The sequence below is a fragment of the Ilyonectria robusta genome (genome assembly GCF_021365365.1).
Source record: "Ilyonectria robusta strain PMI_751 chromosome Unknown BGZ61scaffold_5, whole genome shotgun sequence".
In the NCBI taxonomy this organism is placed as follows: domain Eukaryota; kingdom Fungi; phylum Ascomycota; class Sordariomycetes; order Hypocreales; family Nectriaceae; genus Ilyonectria; species Ilyonectria robusta.
Genome location: NW_025764439.1, coordinates 1,957,856 through 1,977,937, shown reverse-complemented (window position 1 = coordinate 1,977,937; position 20,082 = coordinate 1,957,856). Strand labels below are relative to the sequence as shown.

The window sequence follows — 20,082 nt, the reverse complement described above, 5'->3', positions numbered from 1 at the left end:
TGCTTGGTCAGGCGGAGGTTAAATTGGGGATTGTTAGGAACATTGGCGGAGCGGCGTGGTCCACTGGTCCCTGACCTGGCTCGCCGGCAGGTACTTGCACCGTGCCAATTGCAGGGAGTCACGGCGTGCCGCACCGTGGGCGCTGCCGCCGATCCGCTGCAGATCGCGCCTTGTTTGGGCGCGTCCCCCTGTCGACTGGCGCTACGGGCACTGTGAGGACACCGGGTCAGCAGCTCCCGCTTATCGATAGTAGGGCGCCACCTCAGGAGCTCTGGATTTAGGAATCTGCCCGCCACTTCTGCCGCCACTCTCATCTAACTCACCCGCCACTGCAACGATTCCTAAAACAAGCCAGAACCTGAACCTGGACCCTAGAGAACAACTGCAGCACACCAACGCAACGCCAACGCATCCTTGCCTCGCATTTACCGCTTTGCGCTTCTGATTGACTCCCTACCGCCTACCGCCCTGCCGCTGCTGCACCGCCGGTCGAAAGATCCGTCCAATCATCCCACCCATCCACATCACTATCGCATACAGACGCCCGCCATGGGTAACGACGGCGGCTCCATCCCCAAGCGCCATGAACTCGTCAAGAACGCTGCCCGTGCGAAAACCGTCTCCGAACTCAAAGCCACCGCCCTCGAGTCCTTAGGCCATGCCTGGACGCACTGCGCCCTCAGCGGCGACCCCATCGACCTCGACACCCTCGTCTCCGACTGGCGTGGTCGACTGTACAACTACGAGGCCATCCTCAACGGCCTGATGCCCTCTGATGAGCCGGCCGAGGTCACGCCATCGAGCCTGGGAATCAAGTCACTGCGCGATGTCGCAAAGCTCAAGGTCTCTAAGGAGGGAAAGAACTTGGTCTGCCCCATCTCCATGAAGGAGTTGGGTCCTTCAACCAAGGCGGTGTACTTGGTTCCTTGTGGACATGTCTTTGCCGAGGTGGCCATGAAGGAAATCCAGGACAAGGCCTGCCCAGAGTGCGCTACAGAATACACCCAGGACAACGTTATCCCTCTGCTTCCAACAACCGAAGCCGACATTGGTCGACTAGAGACCCGTATGGAAGGTCTGAGGAGCCAGGGTCTCACCCACACCCTCAAGAAGGACAAGTCGGAGAAGAAGAAGAAGCGCAAAGGCGATGATGTCAAGGAGGAGGAGAACAAAGCCAAGAATGACTCTGCCAATACCGAGAGCAAACGTAGCAAAAAGCCCGAGGACTCGAGGATCAGCGGTATCAACAATTCGTTTGCGGCGTCGTTGACGGCTAAAGTTCTAGCCGAACAAGACGAGAGGAACAAGCGGAGGAAATTGGCCGCTGCAGAATCCGCTCCACAGAGGAGAGAGGTTGCAAGGGGCTGATTGTCAGATATTTAGATGTACGATTAATTGATACCCACGATGCTGATTTTTCACCTGGACATTGAGCCACATCATCTCCAACTACCGTACTATGTCAACATCAGACCAGCACCAGCGATGATATTTTAGTCCTTCTACACTCCTAATAGATCCTAGGGATATCCTACGGCGGTGGGGTTTGGTCATGTCTCACCCATAAACGGGAGTGATATAGGGTAGCCAAGCTCCCTTTTTCAACGCCCAGTCCAAAGTAGGTTGGGCTTACTGGCAACATTAAAAACTGGGAAAATCAGTCCGTCTGCCTGGGGCCTCGTCGTTGCCATTATAACGCGTCATCTTGCTCCGAGGTCAGTTGTGATGATGCGTTTGATCTCCACCAGAAGTCGACCTATCTCTGCTCCCCCGCAAGTTTTTCTTCCGGGTCAGGATCCCAATGCTGGCGATAACAGAACCAGATTAACACCATCTTCACCCTTACTTGGACAACAATGATAGCCACTCATGGAAAGTCAACATCGAGCTTGAAAGCCAGAGAGCACTGATAATGGCGGACGGTGGGATGTTGCTTGTGACAAACGCCGTCTATGCCTCCATAAGCACATTTTTGTTGCCTCTGGCAAGGACACGATGACAACCCCGAGTTTTTTTCATGTTGATGCGAGTTTTGGAAGCATACCGAACCAAAATGTTGTCTATGATCGGTGCTTTTACGTTATTACCTCGACTTTGCTTAGCTATTTTTGCCTATTAAGGTTCAGGAAGGGCTTTAGGGGTGGCTAGGCTATGATGGCTGAGTATTGGAGATAGTTGGTCGCGGCTCTTGACTAGAGCTGCGTTATGAATACATGATATCGAACCTAGGGCACCTGCTGGAGTGCCGGCGTGCGATGTGATTATGGCCATGGACTTCTCCGGCGTGCTTTAAAATACGATAACCTCCTGAGCTACGACGGCCTGCATTGAGGTGATAGACTGCTAAGATTATTATAGATATGGTTAAAACACTATATTTGTGGCATATTCTCTCGCCATGTATAGACCAAACCGAAAAGACGGTCAAGGCAGTGAGATCGTCCATGGAGCATCTGTCGCCGTCGGGTAGATTGTTCTGACAACGGTTGGTGCGAAAAAGTCTGGTGTCTGGACTGTAACGTTGACGAGTAGGAAGATGAAGGAGATGGAAATGGTGATTGGGAATTTGGGTTGACGATGCCATGCATGAACTTGACCTTTTCCATCCGATCAAGAACGTCGGTTGTCCCTATGCACTCCGATTTGACTCGGGCAGTGAATATGAAACACAGGCAGAATCCCAGGGAGATGACCGGTATGAACCAGCCGGGGCTGACCCACTTACACAAGGTATTGCTGGGGATCTCGAAAAGGATGTACGAGATATAGAAGACTGACAGGACGGTGTTGTAGTCGTAGCCGACCAGATGGAGATCTTTTCAAAGCCAGCCACGGTTGGAAGGTGGTAGAAATCAAGTTTCCAAAGCAGCCTTGCTTCGGCTTTGGGACCTAGTTGAAGTAGTAATTCGCCGTACCTGACTACCTGGTAATGATGTATGTGGTTAGATGCTATAGTGATGAAGAAGGGACAATAAGTGGATTCAGAGTCTGTTATAAGTTGACCTGGAGCATGCTCGAGAACCACGCCCCTCCAACGAGTGAGTTGCAGCAACTCCGAGCGCAGACTTGGCGAGTTAGCCTCCTTGCCCTGGACGAAACAAGGTCAGAGTCGAGCCGCCTCTATGCCGGCACCATGGACAAACAGACAACCAAGCCTCGGGCTACTACAACTGGCCTATGTTGGCGTGGGGACTCATTTATATTCTTTGGTTTTTAGAATTCCAGAAGAAAAAAAAGAAACTCCATGATACGAAAGAGACTAGTTGATATCCCAGGTCTTGCGAGAGAGCTGCTCAAGCGTCTGGATAGACATTCGAGGCGACCGGGCCACGTTCGTCTCTTAATATATGGACATGCTGGACATGGCTTTGGCTATCCCATGAACCAGGCTCTCAAGCACTTTCGGGCTGACATTTAGTTCTCCTAGGTCGAGCTGGAAGGGTCATCTTCCTCACGACACAGAATCTTGACAAATACAGTTGTATTCGCCGCGAAGGATGTTATATTATTTCTTAAATTAATTGCTATTGTTAGAGACTGCTGTGTTATATCTTGTAGCGCTGCTGCTGAAGATTGCCCACCCCTCTCTATCGGCTGTCGCTTAAGTTATAACACAGTCAGCAGTGCGTTTTAGGTTGGATCGTCGGCCCGCGTCTGTCATAAGCTAAGCCACCTTCAATTACCGTTACCTTTCCCAGAATAGGTTGGAGATGGCCAGTAGTATTTAATAGTGTACACCCTGAATGACAGGTAGCCCGTTACTTCAACAGTCACTTGGGCATCTCACCTGCTCAGCATGGTGTAGTGATGAGCGCCACCAATGAGATCAACGTCTGAGCGGTCCCGAGACCGAGGCCAGAGCTCCAAAAACGGCCGATTTTAAGTTTTACGAGTTCAATTGCCGAAATGCAATTGCCGGAGCCCTCGGCGTTTGCTCTAGGTCGGTTCACTAGAGGATAATGCCCTTATTCCTTCTTCGCACCTCGGACGCTTCAAATGCCGTTTCTACTACATGATTTTGTGGTATCAAACATGTCTCTGACGTCAAGTCTCGACTCTTCATGGGGCAGTGTTGGGCAAGAACGTAAGAAGGCATTGTCCGAGGATGCAAAGTTGCTCTCACATAAGCAATCTATTTTAGATGAAACCCCAAAATCCCAATGCCTATCAATTCCCTATTTCATCATCATGGTTGTACACAATCGGCAACGTAGCTCCAAGTCATTGGCTATCGGGTTTAACGGACTAAGACAGTACCACAAGCTTTGCCCTAGTGGCCGCCTTCTCATCCTGAAAACGGTGAGCTGAACTCTAGTGGCCTGGACCACCTGCAAGGGCTTCACGTATTGTTGAAAATAAAAGACTCGGTCATTTCTCAGATATTGGGTGTTTCTACAACTGGGCCACGACCTAAACCGCCAAAATGCCCGCCCTCATTTTCTACGCTCTCTTGTTCCAATGGCTGATCCTCCCAGTGGCTCCAAAGCTCGTCAAACACGACAGCAGTGTACACCTGGATCATATTCTACGCGTCACTACACAAAACATCGCGGTAGCCTGCCAGACGCGGCTATCAACCGTCGTAAACGGCACGTCTCCTGGACCAGAGCTCCGCATCAAGCCTGGCGAAACAACATGGATTAGAGTATACAATGACATGGAAAGCCAGAATCTTACCATGGTGAGCGGATAGGATCTGCAGCTCTAGCTGGGGAACACGGCACTAATCAGAGACAGCATTGGCATGGCCTAGCTCAGCGGACGGCTGTCTTCTCCGACGGCAGCCCACAAGGCTCTCAATGGGCAATACCCCCAGGCCACTTCTTCGACTACGAGCTGCGTCCAGAGCTGGGTGACTCGGGCACTTATTTCTACCACTCCCATGTCGGCGTGCAGGCCATCACTGCCAGCGGGCCGCTCATCGTCGAGGACTGCGGAAAGCCGCCTTACCACTACGACGAGGAACGCATACTACAGTGGAATGACTTCTTCAACCAGACAGACGAACAACTTGAGGCGGGCTTGGAAGCAGTGCCATTTGTATGGACGGGTGAAACGCAAGGCGTCTTGCTTAACGGGCAGGGTATCAGTATAGGGCACAACCCGACGGGAGTTGCGTCCTGCACACTGCCCGTCATCGACGTCTCTCCCGGCAAAACATACCGCTTTCGCTTCATAGGATCGACTGGCTTATCTTTGCTGAGTATGGGGTTCGAGGGGCACGACCATCTCTCAATTATCCAAGTCGACGGCGGCGAGTGGACGAAACCAGCACCCGTTGATCGGATTCAGCTGGCATCTGGGCAACGGTTTGACGCGCTATTCGTGGCCAAAACAAAAAAGCAACTAAAGGCAGAGAAGAGGAAGACATATTTTCTCCAGTTTGAGACTCGTGACAGACCGACTGTCTATCGTGGCTACGCAGTGCTCCGTTACTCAGATTCAGCTCCGTTGCCTGAATATCCTGTTCAGGCGCCACTCAGCCTCCCAAACACCACATACGACTGGCTGGAGTATCAATTGCATCCCCTCTATCCGAAGCCTGTCAGCGTTCCCACTCTCGCCGAGGTCACTCGCCGTGTGATAATGGACGCGGTTCAGATGACGGACCCAAACAGCAATCAGTTGGTATGGCGCCTAGCAGGTTTGTCCTGGACGGATAAAATACTCCAAAAGCCCTTGCTGGTTGATATTTACCAGAACGGCGAGGCCGCCATGCCGGACTATGATGCCGCGCTGAGAAACAACGGATGGGATCCCAAGACAAAGGCGTTTCCGGCCAAGGTGGGGGAAGTGCTCGAGATCGTGTTCCAGAATAGGGGATCGCTATCCAGCCCCGGTAAACTGGATGCGCACCCTTTCCATGCCCACGGACAGCACTTCTACGACATCGGCAGCGGGAATGGCACCTACGATGCCGAGGCAAACGAGAAGAAGCTCGCCGGCATGGGTTACAGAGTTGTCCAAAGAGACACCACAATGCTATACCGATATGAGCTGGCCACAGCCGCTGGAGCTGGAGCTCCCGCTGGCTGGCGGGCGTGGCGGATACGGGTGAAGCAGCCGGGCGTATGGATGATCCATTGCCATACGTTGCAGCACATGGTCATGGGTAGGAATTGCTTAACTTTCTGATATTCCCGATAGCACAAGAGCTAACTCTCTTCTGACAGGGATGCAATCTGCCTGGGTTATTGGTACTGCGCCGGAAATCCTCGAGATGCCTCTTGATGAAAGCCAAGGGTATCTTGTTTACGGAGGCGACGCCTATGGTAATGCCACATACGATCCGACTTGCCGGCACCAGTTTGGAAATGAGAAGACATGTAAGGACCACTGGCCATGAAGGACAATGACAGGCACGAATAGCACACAACCTAGGAGAGCTGTCATCCCGAAGTTGGTACAGAACTAGAGTTCAATAAATTCAACAACCTTGGTCGATATGGCATGGTGACCTTGATTTATCTAACTCTGTGCTTATTAGTTGCGCAAGTCCAATACCAATCTTCCTGCTACAGATCCGCTGTCCATATCGCGAAATATGTCGGTCAGGTCGCCCAACTTCCTCACCTCATGATGCAATGTGATAAACTCCCTTGCAGCCAGCTCCAGGACATTGATAGCGTCCTGCAGATTCCCCAAGATTGAGAACAATTTTGAGCTGCTTCTGAACCATCAGGCTCGACATTGCCGTCGCAATTGGTGCAGGGCCACCGCTTGGCATCCCGATCCCAACCATAATACCACCAGGTCGTAGAAAGTCCACACCTTGGGCGTACGCGATATTTCTAGCCGCACACAGAATAACGATGTGCACGCCTAATCTTTTGGAGTACTACTTTACTTCTGCTAATAGATCTTGGCAGGCTTTTATAGTATTAAGTAATATCTCTGCTCTACTCAATTTAATACGATCTTCTTTGTCAGCTTAATTGATTCCGATGACTTTTTGCCTGAATATGTCGGCTGCTAATTGCATGACGAGATAACTTATACCTCTACCAGCGTCTAGTATAACTATCTACTTCCCAGACCTTATCTTTCTCTTTTGCAAGGCTGTATACCGACAGCAGTAGCGCCTTGCGTGCTCGACGTAGAAACATCCGCGCCGAAAGACGTTCTGGCATCGTCTAGATTAGCTGATACTTCGACATGGACTTGTTGAGGGGGGATATCGGCAAATAACCATGCCCGACCGTATGTTAGCTTTAAGCCTCATTGATTGCAAGGAATACAGAGACTGAGTCGCCGGAGCTTTGTGCCCCCCGCAAATGTACGCTGGTCCACAGTAGAACGGCGTGAGACAGGCAGCCATGATATAGAATCGGAGAGGTCTAGTTATGTCGAGGAGACACTATTTTGACTAAGATGGATGGATAAAATGCAATACTGGCGCTGTGGGGTCATACCGTCGATCACAGGCGCAATAGGAACGCGAGCTGGGAAGATTGTCGTATCACCGCTTACGCCGCCGCGAACCAGACTCGAGGGGTGTCATCCTCAAGTGTATGTTGTGCCGTAGATATGGTTATCCAAAACGTTAAAGCCGATGCAGAGTTGCTACCACCAGTGTTTTGATACAAGTATCCAGACAAGGCGGGTTGATCTACCTACTTAATGTTCAAAACCAGATGTCAACGGAGAGGATAAACATGGATTCACCGTAGCAAACTTTTTACAATTGATACCATAGTTGCGGTCGATATTGGTTCGGGGAATACTTTGGGGTATATTTAAAATGATGACGCACGCTTCTATCCAACAAAAGACCACCACATTCCTCGCAGGACATCAACTCTAACTAGCACCTCAGAAACTCTCTAGTGACATTCCATTCTGCCTCTCCTGGCTCAGGATCTTTAAAGAAGGTCACCCATACTCCGTGATCTACTGCCGGGCCAATAACAGCATTTTTGATACGTCGAGATTCAGGAACCCCAAAAGGCGACTCCAGCGTGTCTGGCCTGACGGTCGAGAGTTCTAGCTGCTGCATGGCTTCGGCAGCTATGTTTGTTGGTGATGTCGGCTCATCAGAGAAGCGTGGTGAAGCAGAGGGCTCGGGGCTGAAACCGTCTCCGGATTCTTCTCCCGACATGGGGTCCGTGAATGAGGGCGGTGGGGGAGTAAGAGACGGTGGCTTTGTCACGGCGACTTTCAGTGATGGAGACGTCTGCCGCTCCATGGAGCCTGATCGAGTGCTGCTGGAATACGACGAGCCGTCTGAGCTGCTTTCGGAGATGTCTGGGGACGTCGACATGGAGAATCCATCCCCGAAACCTGCCTCTTCCTTCTCAATGACACGAGCAGAAACAACAACCGCCTCCCGGACATGCCACAAGTTCTCTCTCCGGTTCCGCATCTGGTCTCGGGTCAAGAGTTTTAACGCTGCCCGCCGCAACAAGGGGTGACGGCACTTGGTGACGGTCCAGTAGACGGGAGCTACCAGTTCCGTCTCGAACGAGAAGGCCTCCATCTTGGCGTTGGGTGGCAGAGAGTTGATGATGGAAGATGCGAGCGAGATGATGGCGGAAAAGGCCGGGAGGTGGGCGTCGAAGGCAAGCTCGTCGCGCCGGAGCGAGGTGGATATCCAGACGAAACTGGAGTTGTAGTAGACTCGAAGGAGGTTTTGTACGTTTTCCGAGGCCGGCGACTGAGGAGTCATGGACGTGAAGACGGTAAAGGCTGCGTGCCAGCGGGTCAACTGTGACAAGAGCCGTTGCTGCTCTAGCTGGAGATTGTACATGGCCTCAGCATCGGTGGCAGGGTCGAAGGCCACCGAATTCGCGGCGGTACTAAACTGCAGCCCTTCGTCGAGGAGAAGATAGAGACCGCATCTGGCTTCCTCTATGGACGTGAATACGGCGGGCACCTCGGTCCAGCTCTTGAGATGGGCCGGGATGCTCGCGGGCCGGGCCCCGAACAGGAAACTCGCGAGGCTCAGGCGGGCATATATCGGGACAAGCGACTGCTTGATGAGTTCCATGGCGGGCGAGTGGCCGTCGGCAAGGCCGGAGAGGATCTTGCGGCCCTGGATGATGTGCATCTGGGATGCGGAATCGCGGTCGGCGAGGAACTCGATGCAGACGAAGAGGATGCAGACGAGCAGGGGGATAGCTGAGTGCTCGTCGCGCTGAGCCCAGTTGCGCAGCGAGCGGATGGCGTTGCCGTACTCACGGAAGGCAAAGCTCCTATCTAGCTCGCGGCCCGTGGTGTTCTTGACCTCGACACACTCATGCAAACTGCTGACGGCGAGGATGGCATGTCGCACAGCGGGCTCGGTCGCGCTCAGCTTGAGGACCAGGCCGCCCCAGAAGCCGGCATCGATAGCGCCGGAGAGGATCTTGGCGGAGCGGGCGCGGTAGTAGTCAAAGGCGTGGGCCTCCCGGTCGGAGCCGAAGCCGAGCCCGGGCACGGGGCTGAGGGCGAGCGGCTCCGGAGTGGAGCGCGTGCTCTCCCGGTAGCCGTCGCACTTGCGGCCGGTGCGGACGCAGCGCAGACAATGCGGCTTGGCTTCGTCGCACTTGACCTTGCGGATTCTGCGGCTGGTGTCAGTGGGAGGGGGGTCGGGCGTGGTTATAAGGGGAGTGGGCGGGACTGACTTGCAAGTGATGCATCCGGTGCGCACCTTTTTGCTCCCCTTGCGGCCGGAGGCTTTCGGCGAGGGCGAGGGCGAGGACGAGGTGGCCCGGTGTGGTAGGGAGATCATTGAGAGTGGTGTTACGACTTTGATGATGCGGAGTTGAATGAAGTGACGATGCCGATGACGACCAGGAACGTGGAGTGCGAGAGTGCGAGAGACCAAGTCCGAGCGGACCAAGGGGAATAAAAAGAAACCACGAGCAAGTGGGCTTCCGGCAGTCGCAGCAGAAGTCGATGTGCGATTCACTTAAGATCCCGGTTATGGATAAATTCCTGGCTTTTGCTCGGGACGACGCGGTGTAATTGTACAAGACCAGGGCGACGATCCTCCACACGACTTCCATCTCTAGCCCTGCGCAGCCCCAAAGGAGCGTCGCAGCAGGGCTGTAGCGAGGCGCTGTCCCTGGCGCTGCCCCTGTATTTGCTTGTTTAGGCGCGCGCTGGGTGGCGGAGGCGAGGTGAGACGAGCCCTTGTCCATGTCATGGCGGGGTGGTTTGGGCCCAGCAATCAGGGCTTCTCGCTGGTACAAGAGGGAAGGGAAGTAAATGATAGGCTGATGGAAGGATGGGCCCTGGAATTCACTGGGTATGTGCTATTCTAGATGCGGATGTTGCCGAATAGACCTGGGCTGAGCTGTCTAGCTGTCTTTGAAGCGGGATGCTGGCGAGGTGTCTCTCTTAGACAAGACACTGCCTCACGATGATCAACTCACAGGGGGATAGTAACGATTTATTAGGGCTGAAACGAGTAATTGAAGTTTGACGACATAATTTACTGGAATTTCACGTAGCAACTGATTCTGTACCGACGAGTAGTGCCCTTGAACCTGGCCGTGACACTCTACCCTCAGCATGTTTGAAGTGTCCAAATTACCACTCATCCTTTCAATTAAAAGCAACCCCAAGAGCCAATACGATACGAAAAGCATCATCAACTGTGCATTAATGATCAAATCTTGGAGCAACTGGCATCCTCAGCCCTACTACAACACGCATCCCACCCAACTCCACTCTGCTCCGCCTCCCGCTGCAACGCTCCCCTCGCACTCCCAAACGAAGCCCTCATTGGTCCGCTCGGACTCGACACCTCGGACTCCTCCAGCGGCGATCCCCACACTCCCGCACCCGACAACCGCGGACGCCGGCGATTCCCCACCGCCGTGAGCTCGCACTCCCGGGTCCGAGATTGGGTCTGCGCGTTCAAACCGACGATGGAATGCCGGCTGATGGAATACGTCCGCCGCGAGTGCCTCGCAAGGCCTACACGGACTCTTCAAATTGCGGAGGGAGGCTTAGGGGCACAAGCTCGTGCTGTTGTTCACTATGGAGATGGAGATCGCCTCGTTTGATCTAACTAGTCTGCTCGGCGAGAGTTTAGACTTGCGTTCTAGCTTCATGGGGCCTTACGATGGTGTTCTTGCAGTTAAACTTGTTGATCCGTTGAGAACCTGAGTCTATATAATATGAAGAGCTTGTCCTGGTTGGCGTGAACCATCCAGCATCCAGCCATCCAACATCCTCAACAACTCTCACAAGCAATTCATTTCCTCATTCTCATTGCCACTGCCCTCTTTTCTTGATTCTCCGCCTTTCTGTTTTAGCTTCCACCATAATGCCGTCCCTGTCCAAGCTGGCCGTCTTGGCCGTCGGTGCCTTTGCCCTCGCCGATGCAAAGGCGTGTCCCCCCATGGGAGCCGTCTTCCCAGCCCCTCAGGCCCCAAGCCAGAACAAAGGCGTCAAGAGCGCGGCTTCAGCGCTGAAGGACACTCTAGACGAGCAAATATCTTCTCTTTTCGAGACCTCTGCCATGTCCATCGGCGTCAAGTCGATTCACGAGGATGAGCCCCTCTTCACCTACCACTTCACACCACCCAATCCCGGATCGGGTGCCCAGAAAGTCGGCGACAACACCGTGTACAGAATCGGCAGTGTCTCCAAGTTGTTCACTGTGCTCGCTGCACTCCAAAATCCAGACATCGACATGAACGCTTCAGTGCTGAAGTACCTGCCTCAGCTGAACGAGACAGGTGTAGATGATCTGATTTTCTCTTTGGACTGGGCAGAAATCACCGTTGCTAGTCTAGCCGGGCATCTCTCAGGCGTCGGTGCTGATTGTGGGCACATTTCATTCTCCCGTAGCATGTGGCTTGATACTAACTGCGCACAGTGGCCCAGGATCTTGGTCTTGTCGGTTCCGAGGTATGGGTAAAGATGGGCCTCCCCGAGTTCGCTGCGAAGAATGGCCCAAATTGCTCTGGTCTCCCTGGAACGACGGCCTGCACCAAGGAAGATCTTCTCGACCAGGTCAACCGCCGCCCTCCCGTTTACTCGCCCTATACGACGCCCGTCTACTCCAACATTGGCATCGCCATGCTGGGTCTCGTTGTCGAAGCCGCGAGCAACAAGACTTTCGACGAGGTTGTCACCCGCGACATCTTGGACGTCGTGGGCATGCAGCACTCCTCCACCGGCGAGGCTCCTTCTGCCAAGGATATCTTTATCCCCGAGGGTGAGAGCATCTGGAACTCTTCCACCGGGGTTTTCAGCTCGTGAGTCTGCCTGCCGTGAATCTTACCCAACGCGTTGCTGACGATGACAGGGCTGGTGGAATGTACTCGTCCCTGGGCGACTTGCAGGCTTTCGGAGAGGCCATCCTCACCAACAAGCTCCTCTCTCCCATGGAGACTCGCAGGTGGATGAAGCCGGCTTCTTCTACTGCTTCGTGGGGCTACATGATTGGGCACCCGTGGGAGATCCTGCGCAGTGACAATATTACTTCTGACGGCCGCCTGATTGACGTCTACACCAAGAGCGGCGATATCGGACTGTACAGCGCTCTGACCGGCCTCGTCCCGGACTACGACCTCGTCGTCACCGTCATGATGGCGGGCGCCGAGGCTACATCCGACCCCTTCAGTGCCATCGCCTTTAGCGCCGTCATCCAGAACCTGCTGCCAGCGATCGAGGCCGCGGGCCGGGAGCAGGCCAAGGCGTCGTACGTGGGCAAGTACACGGAGCAGTCAACCAACTCCAGCATCACCATTACGATGGACGGCGGCCCCGGGCTGGTCATTTCCGAATGGACGGTGCACGGATACAACGTGCTCAAGAACATTGGCGGTTACTCTTGGGCCACGTTGGAGACGGGCAAGGTCAACAGCTCGCCTCCCGTGTCGGCTCGCGTGTACCCGACCAACCTGCGGAACAAAAACCAGGTTGCATGGCGGGCCGTCTTCGACTTTACAAACTCGACGGCGAACGCGGCGCTCGACAGCCAGCTTTTCTTCAAGAACGGCAGCTGCCATACGTGGTTCTCGCAGGACCGGCAGACGTACGACTTCCTCAGCCTGGACGAGTTCGTCTTCGCGCAGAGCGAGGGCGAGGCCAAGACGGTCCAGAGCCCGGCCTTCAACGTCACGTTGACCAAGGTACACCCCGCCCCGGAGAAGAAGACGAGTGCGGCCAGCGTGGCAGCGGGTGCACCTGGTGCCCTGGACGTCGCGCTGGTGGCTTCGTTGGTGTTGGTGAGCTTGTTCTAAGACGATGCAGGTGTAATATTAGACTACGGGACACGGGCCGGCGCGGCATGATGGACGAGATTGCTGAAGCCGTGTGTAAAACATCTTGTAACTTATTGTCAGTGCGGTAACAACACTAGCTGGAAAACGATCATCTTTGACCTTTTTCCATTTACAGAGTGATCATCTCTAAGCAAGGGCTAATTATATCCGTCCGTCGTTTCTGCCTGATTGAGTCTGTGGGGGCCGGGCGCAATGATTAGTTTGGCGTTAATTAGGCCGTCGCCCCTTGCAATACGACCAATAATAGGTTCCCATACCCTCCATCAGGAGTTGCGGAGACTCGGTCTCTTTCTCTCTCTTTCTCACTTTCCTTTTCCGACTTGCTCTTCTGGCTTCCTCTTCTGACCTAGGACAAAACATGCCACCTTGTTGGTCATGGCCATTCCTGTGAGCGGCTCGGCCAGGCCGGGGGTCGACTCCCAATGGCCACCGTCATGATGCAGATGGATGGACTCACTCTCAAACATGTTTGAGTGTGAGAGGTGCTCAGAGCCCTGAAACAGCTTCTCCCATGGCCAATGGAATCTTAGACTCGAGACATTCTTCCATCTCCCCCTTTTAGGCTGAACCAGTGAACCAGTTGTTTGAGGCTTCGAGCTGGCGCTGGTTCCTGGCGAACTGTAGGGCTGACCAGGCCACTCGCGCGCCATGAGACCATCTGCCTCGCATCAACTCTGCCCGTGGAACAGCGGCCATCACGAGCGAATCAGCGCGCGACAGGGATGGCCTCGCCAGGGATAGATTCCCTTCTAGCACCCCGCGAGTGGGTTTGCAACGGCGCGCAGGCCACTCACAGAGGCTACGGGCGTCCGGGCTATGGCGGAGATGGCTCCGCCCCCCTGTGACATGCAGCAGCAGCTCCCATTCTGCGCAGGTGAGGCAGCGAGGCAGCGAGGCAGCCGGTCTTCGCGGGGGGACCTTGAGATGACGGATGATGGATGACGGGCGACAGGACGGAAACCAGCGTAGATTTCTTCGCTATTCAACCCTTCTTTATCTCGCAGTTGGCCGCTGTGTGTTTCTGGTTCCAGCTGCCTGGCTCAATAGTTTCCTTTTTTCCCTTTCCCTTTTCCCTGTTGACACCCACGCTCTCTCTCTCTCTCTCTTCTCTCTCATCCCCAAGTTGATGAGACACACACACACACACACACACTCCTTCAAATCACACCCGCCCAGTCCTTTCTGTGGTCCGAGTCCTCAAGCAATTGACGTTGCATTGTTTCCCTTGGAGTCTGTTTCATTAAACCCGGCAGGTGTCGTCCTTTCTTTCAGAGACAATCTCACCCCGGCCAATCCGCCATCCCCCCGTTTACCGTCTACCATCCACCATCCACCATCTACCATCTCTACCAAACAAACATCACCATCGCCATCACACAATAAATAACCCGCCCGCCCCAATGTCGGAACCACTCCGATTCCCGGAAACTGGCCTTCACCACCTTCCCCTCCGGATCCGCGATCGCGATGTGCGCCACAGCGACCCAACCCTCTCCAAGTTCCCAACCCTCGGCCTGAGGAGCGATGCGCGCCCGAAGCGAGTCCCCGAGAGCCTCCATTTCGCCCCTGGAGCGTTCCGCCTGCGATCGCCCACCGAGTCCTCCATGAGCAGCATCTCGTCCGCCAACGTCCCCGATTCCGCGACGACGCATTCGCTCTCGACGCTGGCAAGCCCCATCAGCACCAGCTACGCCTCCGACGTCCAGGAACTATTCGCATCCGCCAGCATCGGCTCCAGGCCCGCCAGCCGCATCTGCCACCGCCACCAACCCTCCAACGGAACCTGCTCGACCTTTGTCAACGATGAAGACGACGGCCCCATCATCACCGGCTACCCGGACTTTGAGCTGAAGCTGCGCCAGTTGCGCGACGACCACCACCGCCCGACCGCCATCATCGGAGAGTCGCACCCCGTTAGGTGAGCGCGCGCCTGGATTCCTTGCGGTCCTCGCAGATCCTCGTCGCTAACAGTGATCAGCCCTGCCACTGAGTCGCCCATCAAGGAGGAAGACACTCGCACCGAGGTCGAGTCTCTTGACATTGCCGACGCCGATGCTGACGCCGACCTCGATGAAGATGCCGACGAGGAATGCGACGCCAACACGCAGAAATGGGAGGGCAGCTCTACAACCTCCGACGACCTCTCCAGAGACGACGCCGACATGCTCCTCGGCTACGCGCTGCAGCTCGTCTACGGCATTGATATCAACGAAGCCTCCATTTCCCCAGCGGCCGCCCACACCGTCGTGGCCAACTTTGTCCAAGACATCGACAAGCACATCTGGAAGGCCCCGTCAGACACTCAACTATCCCACACCATGTCGACCTCAAGCTCATCGTCGACCCCATCGCAGGAGGGCGTGGGAGGGGACCCGCGACGGGGAGGCAAGCGGAAGAAGCTGGGAAAACGCGACGACGATGGCGACGAGTTCAGCGACGGCGAAGGATCCGGCTTCCTGCCTGCCAAGCGCGCGCGCCCGAATCCTCGCGAAGACGAGAATCTCCGCCTGAGCTGCCCGTTTAGAAAGCGGAACCCTCACCGGTTCAACGTGAGAGATCATCACAGTTGCGCCATGACCTACTTTCCCAAATTCGCAGAGCTGAGGTGAGTTGCGTATCTCATTGGCCTAGAGTCACATTGCTAACATCCACAGACAACACATTGTCAAGCAACATAAACGGGATGACCCGACCGCCTTTGTCTGCGACAGATGCAACCGCGACTTTCCGACGGGAAAGGAACTCCGAGACCACCGACGCCTACCAAAGGAGCTCATTTGCGACATCACCGACCACGATGTAGAGAGCGGCATTGACTCGACCACTGCCACGAAGCTGCTGAGCCGAAAGCGCGCCAGTGGTGCGTCGACTGGGATCCAGTGGAGGGAGATCTGGAACATCCTCTTCCCAGACGACGAGGACCGAGAAATCAAAACCTACGGTAAGCGCTCTTCAAAAGTGAATGTTCCAAACGTACTAACTGGTCAGACTTTACCCCCGTCATTGAGCATTTCGAGCTCTCATCAAACTATCTGGTTGGCTTCGAGCAACTGCAATTGTCTCTTCGCGACAAGATCTCCAACCCGGCAACCCTCGAAACGCTGTCGACCAAGTTCCACCAGTGCTTCATCGAAACGCTCGAAAAGTGCATCGCAGACGCACAGAGCATGCCATACACCAACCGAAGCAACAAGAAGAGCGAGATCGTCAAGACGCAAGCCCCCCAGACCATCGTCCAGCGCAAGAGCCGGGGAATCCAACCCCGACCCGACTCTGGCGTCGTCATGGACGACGGCTCCGAAGAGAGCGGCAGCGTCATGGGCGTGGGCCTCGGCTTCGGGCCCCGAGACAGCATCCGAACCGTCAAGGGCGTCCAGCGCCGCGGCAGCAGCTTGGTCCCGGAGACGGTCCGCGAAGTGCTGCCCGCGACGTCGATGCCGGGCACCTTCGACGAGCCGCTGATGCAGCCGCAGCAGCCGGCCATGGCGCCGCTCGGCATCACGGCGGCCGCGATGGACCCCGCCGCCGTCCAGGCGTGGAACAACGGCGTGATATACCCGGCCATGGACGACGGCACCATGGGCCTGCCCGACCAGTTCGTGCAGCCCGGTGGGCTGACGCCGCAGACCGAGTACATGGGCTGGATGCCGCAGATGTACCCGCAGGGCTTTGGCGGGATTGATAACGGATTCACGGGTTTCAACGGGCAATGAGTGATGAGGGACGGACGGTAATTCGTCGACGAGCCCATATCAGGCTGTGCCTGATTGTATTTGTATTTGTAGTTATACTTGTAATACCCCCCGTGCGCTGTGTCGCACGTCTAATTCTTGAAGTGTTAGGAATTAAGGAAACGTACCGAAGTTATATGATTATATATACACGAAATCTCAGACGAAGGGGAGTTGGCTTCTCTTATATGGCATGTGCTGCCGGAGCCCATGGTTGAGATTATAATACAGGCACAATGAGCGGCACCAACGCTGTCGTGGCGCGTTTTGTCGTGAATCGACGGCTATTTATATCCAGATGCCTCGTGGGCCGTGATACGTCGCATCAGTTGGAACACTCAATCTTGATTCTTATGTGAGACTTGGACTTCTGGACTCTGGAGTGAGTCTCGTTAGCTGCCCACCCTCAGTCAGTGGGGTCTGGAAGCGCAGAATAAACGTAGACAGCTGCTGTAACTTGTCGAGGAGAATGAAGTATAGGCATGTAAACTGCAACAATCAAGCTCAATTGAGTAACTATCTAGTTTTCTATGATCCCTTCATAGCCCAACTCCCATTAGCAAACCAAGTACCTGCTCCTGTGTAATCCATTGTTGTCCCATCCCTCATGTACGCAAATCTGAAATATTCCGGCAACCCCAAATCCAAGAGTCGCGTCCATGTGAAATTATACGCCAAAGCCGTGTCAGGGAAGAAGCGCCGATACCGCTCGACATCGTTGACAAGCACACTAATGCCATCAAACGTCGGCGTCGGCGGCGCTTCCCACGAGAAGGTGATATTGAACCCGGTCGGCGTCGATTCGATGGCCGACGCGTTTATAGCGGGGACCAAGCCGTCGAATAATGCGTCCCCGCGGAGGGCGGCTGATGTTTGCAGGAGAGAATCAAATCCCCATCGAGCGATCCCATTGACGAAAAGGCCGAGAAGGATGCCTTGGTATAATAATGATGATCGGGTCTGCACGCTCGTGCCAGGAAGCAACAACAAGGCCAGAATGTAGTGATGAATGCGAAGGTTGATGTTTGGCATGGCCACAAAGAAGACGATTCCCAGGATGAAGAGCCCGTAGAGCGCCAGAAAGTGAAGCACACGTCCCTCCAACCAAAAGGTATACACTTGCTGACATATGATGGCGGTGAGAATGCAGATGATGACGGCCAGTGCAACTTTGGCTCCTGCTTGCTGTTGCAAGTCATGAGCCGTGAGGCGACTGATGGGGATCCAGTCCAGCGTGTAGTTGGAGAGAGCGCCGAACCAGAACCCTCCCAACCAGAGCAGGACCTTCTCAAGCTGCGCTTCCAGGCCCTTCAATGCTCTAGAAACACTGGTTTGGTATATGATGACGGCGCAAAAGGCAGCGGGTAGGAATCTCCCGACCATCCTCGAGATGTGATCCGGGAGCGGAGAAGTGTTGAGGTGTGAGGCGCCAGGCGGATCGGATACAAGGCCGACATGGGCGAAGAGCGCGGTGAAGACGATGAAGAATTGCAGGGACGGGGATGTTGTGAATAGCGAGAAGACGATGGTGAAGAAGAGTGAGATGTAGAGCAGGACTTGTCGCGGGTCCTCGCTACAGGCGATGTGTTCATCCGAAGAAAAGTCGAACGAAGATGGAAAATACGAGTCAAAGGGAATCGACTCAATGCCGTTCCTACGAACACTCGAGAATCCCTCCTGCCCGCCAGCTTTCCTCACCCGGCCACAGCCCCCCTTGCTATCCGTCACAACACCAGCATGGATCGCAGAGCCACAGATGAACGAGTCGGGGCGGTAGACGCTATCGCCAATAACTAACGGTCGGTAGTTCACGTCCAACGGCCCGACGGCACGAGGGTTCAAAACCCGGACGCCGGCGCAATTCGCAGGACATCGGAACGCAAAGGAGCTGTTGGTGAAGGGGCGGCAGTCCAGGCCGTCCAGGCCGCAGAAGTTCTTGCGCCTCCAGAGGGTGTCGACGCAGTCTAGGTTCAGGACGTAGTCGTCCGAGCCATCCTTGAGAGCGCGGCTGCCAGTCGCCAGGGGAATTGAGAAGGCAGATACCCAGAGCAGTAAGAAGGTGGTTAGCAAGATGAACTTGCGTTTCTTGCTGGCGAAGAAGCGGTCGAGAAAATGAACGGGATATTGCTGGATTGACGGAAAGAACGGCTTAATCGATTGGATCCGGGGCGGATCAGGTCCTGAAAGCCGCTGGAGGAACTTTGGACGGTCTCGTGGCGGAGGACGCTGGCTCTCGGCATCTTCGGATTCTTGGTAATCGAATTGATCTGGGCGTAACAGCTGGGCCTCTTCATCAGATGTAGCTTGCTGATATAGATCGTCTTCTCTCGACCCGTACGGCTCACCGTGGGCTTCAGACTCGGCGTTCATTGCGACGCCGTCACTTCCGGCCTCACGTTCGAGGGTCGCGAAGTGGTTATCCCGCTTTCTCAGCGCGCCGCCGTCAACGGAGTTAGCCGTGAACCGAGACGTTTTATCTTGACTCTGTAACGCGCGAGGGATGAAGGGAAGAATTGCAGCTGAGCGCCAACATGGAGGAAAAAGGTTGTTCAGCCTGATTGCCAACGGCCGAGAGCTGGAACCTGGAGATTGTCAGACTCCACCCGCGCTTATCATGGCCGTCGTCAATTGGTCGCCTCATCGAACCCAGCATTTTCTTTCTCCGTACCAAGTATTCTGTTGCAAAAGATATTGATCCCCGGGACTTTCCACCCACCCTATAAGTTATAGGGCTTGCTTTGTGACTGTTGAAAGCTGGGCCCTATTGGATTGGATGAGAATGCGATGATGATGTTGTGGCTAGCTAAAGCGGCGAATGGGTGGTCTCGGGAGAGGTCGGCTATCTCGCTAGTGGCCTTACATTTTAAGCATGAATTGGGCATGCGACGTCTTGGCTCCACTGACGGTGACATTCATCAGAGATGTTTCGATGAACGAGTCAAACCTACGACCTCTATCACAGTCGCCCAGAAACCAATGATGAAGCAAAGAGACATCGAAAGTGCGCTTTCATCTCATCTAGACTTTGCTTGGAGCATCCTCATTTCGTAGGACGCTCTAGATCAGAGGGACATGTCGGGCTGAGTGACCGCCGTGGGCTCCTTGCCAAAATGCCAAAGCTTCAATAT

The 20,082-nt window shown here is 54.6% G+C and overlaps 6 protein-coding genes across 6 annotated transcripts; 4 read left to right on the top strand and 2 right to left on the bottom strand.

Annotated features, from left to right (window-relative positions):
- Positions 1-305: 305 nt before the first annotated feature.
- On the top strand, positions 306-1,448 carry BGZ61DRAFT_447048 (Rtf2 RING-finger-domain-containing protein). The gene has a single exon (XM_046245284.1). It carries the CDS (start codon positions 550-552, stop codon positions 1,366-1,368), a length of 819 nt encoding a protein of 272 aa, XP_046107864.1. The 5' UTR covers positions 306-549; the 3' UTR covers positions 1,369-1,448.
- A 2,975-nt stretch (positions 1,449-4,423) lies between these two features.
- On the top strand, positions 4,424-6,370 carry BGZ61DRAFT_415721 (ascorbate oxidase; the record flags this gene model as incomplete). The annotated part of the gene is made up of 3 exons (XM_046243360.1): positions 4,424-4,681; positions 4,738-6,112; positions 6,174-6,370. The coding sequence occupies 3 exons, from the start codon at positions 4,424-4,426 to the stop codon at positions 6,344-6,346; spliced, it is 1,806 nt and encodes a 601-aa protein (XP_046107863.1). The 3' UTR covers positions 6,347-6,370.
- A 1,345-nt stretch (positions 6,371-7,715) lies between these two features.
- On the bottom strand, positions 7,716-9,855 carry BGZ61DRAFT_504582 (uncharacterized protein). The gene is made up of 2 exons (XM_046251806.1): positions 9,603-9,855; positions 7,716-9,539 (listed from the first exon to the last, which is right to left on the bottom strand). Exons 1-2 carry the CDS (start codon positions 9,707-9,709, stop codon positions 7,805-7,807), a joined length of 1,842 nt encoding a protein of 613 aa, XP_046107862.1. The 5' UTR covers positions 9,710-9,855; the 3' UTR covers positions 7,716-7,804.
- A 929-nt stretch (positions 9,856-10,784) lies between these two features.
- BGZ61DRAFT_586323 (beta-lactamase/transpeptidase-like protein) lies at positions 10,785-13,192 on the top strand. Its single transcript, XM_046256439.1, has 3 exons — positions 10,785-11,756; positions 11,810-12,191; positions 12,242-13,192. The coding sequence occupies exons 1-3, from the start codon at positions 11,255-11,257 to the stop codon at positions 13,179-13,181; spliced, it is 1,824 nt and encodes a 607-aa protein (XP_046107861.1). The 5' UTR covers positions 10,785-11,254; the 3' UTR covers positions 13,182-13,192.
- Positions 13,193-14,196: 1,004 nt separating this feature from the next.
- On the top strand, positions 14,197-17,216 carry BGZ61DRAFT_447043 (uncharacterized protein). Its single transcript, XM_046245283.1, has 4 exons — positions 14,197-15,141; positions 15,202-15,828; positions 15,878-16,164; positions 16,212-17,216. The coding sequence occupies exons 1-4, from the start codon at positions 14,624-14,626 to the stop codon at positions 16,934-16,936; spliced, it is 2,157 nt and encodes a 718-aa protein (XP_046107860.1). The 5' UTR covers positions 14,197-14,623; the 3' UTR covers positions 16,937-17,216.
- A 223-nt stretch (positions 17,217-17,439) lies between these two features.
- Positions 17,440-19,772, bottom strand: BGZ61DRAFT_447042 (uncharacterized protein). The gene has a single exon (XM_046245282.1). The coding sequence runs from the start codon at positions 19,322-19,324 to the stop codon at positions 17,483-17,485; it is 1,842 nt and encodes a 613-aa protein (XP_046107859.1). The 5' UTR covers positions 19,325-19,772; the 3' UTR covers positions 17,440-17,482.
- Between the last annotated feature and the right edge of the window lie 310 nt (positions 19,773-20,082).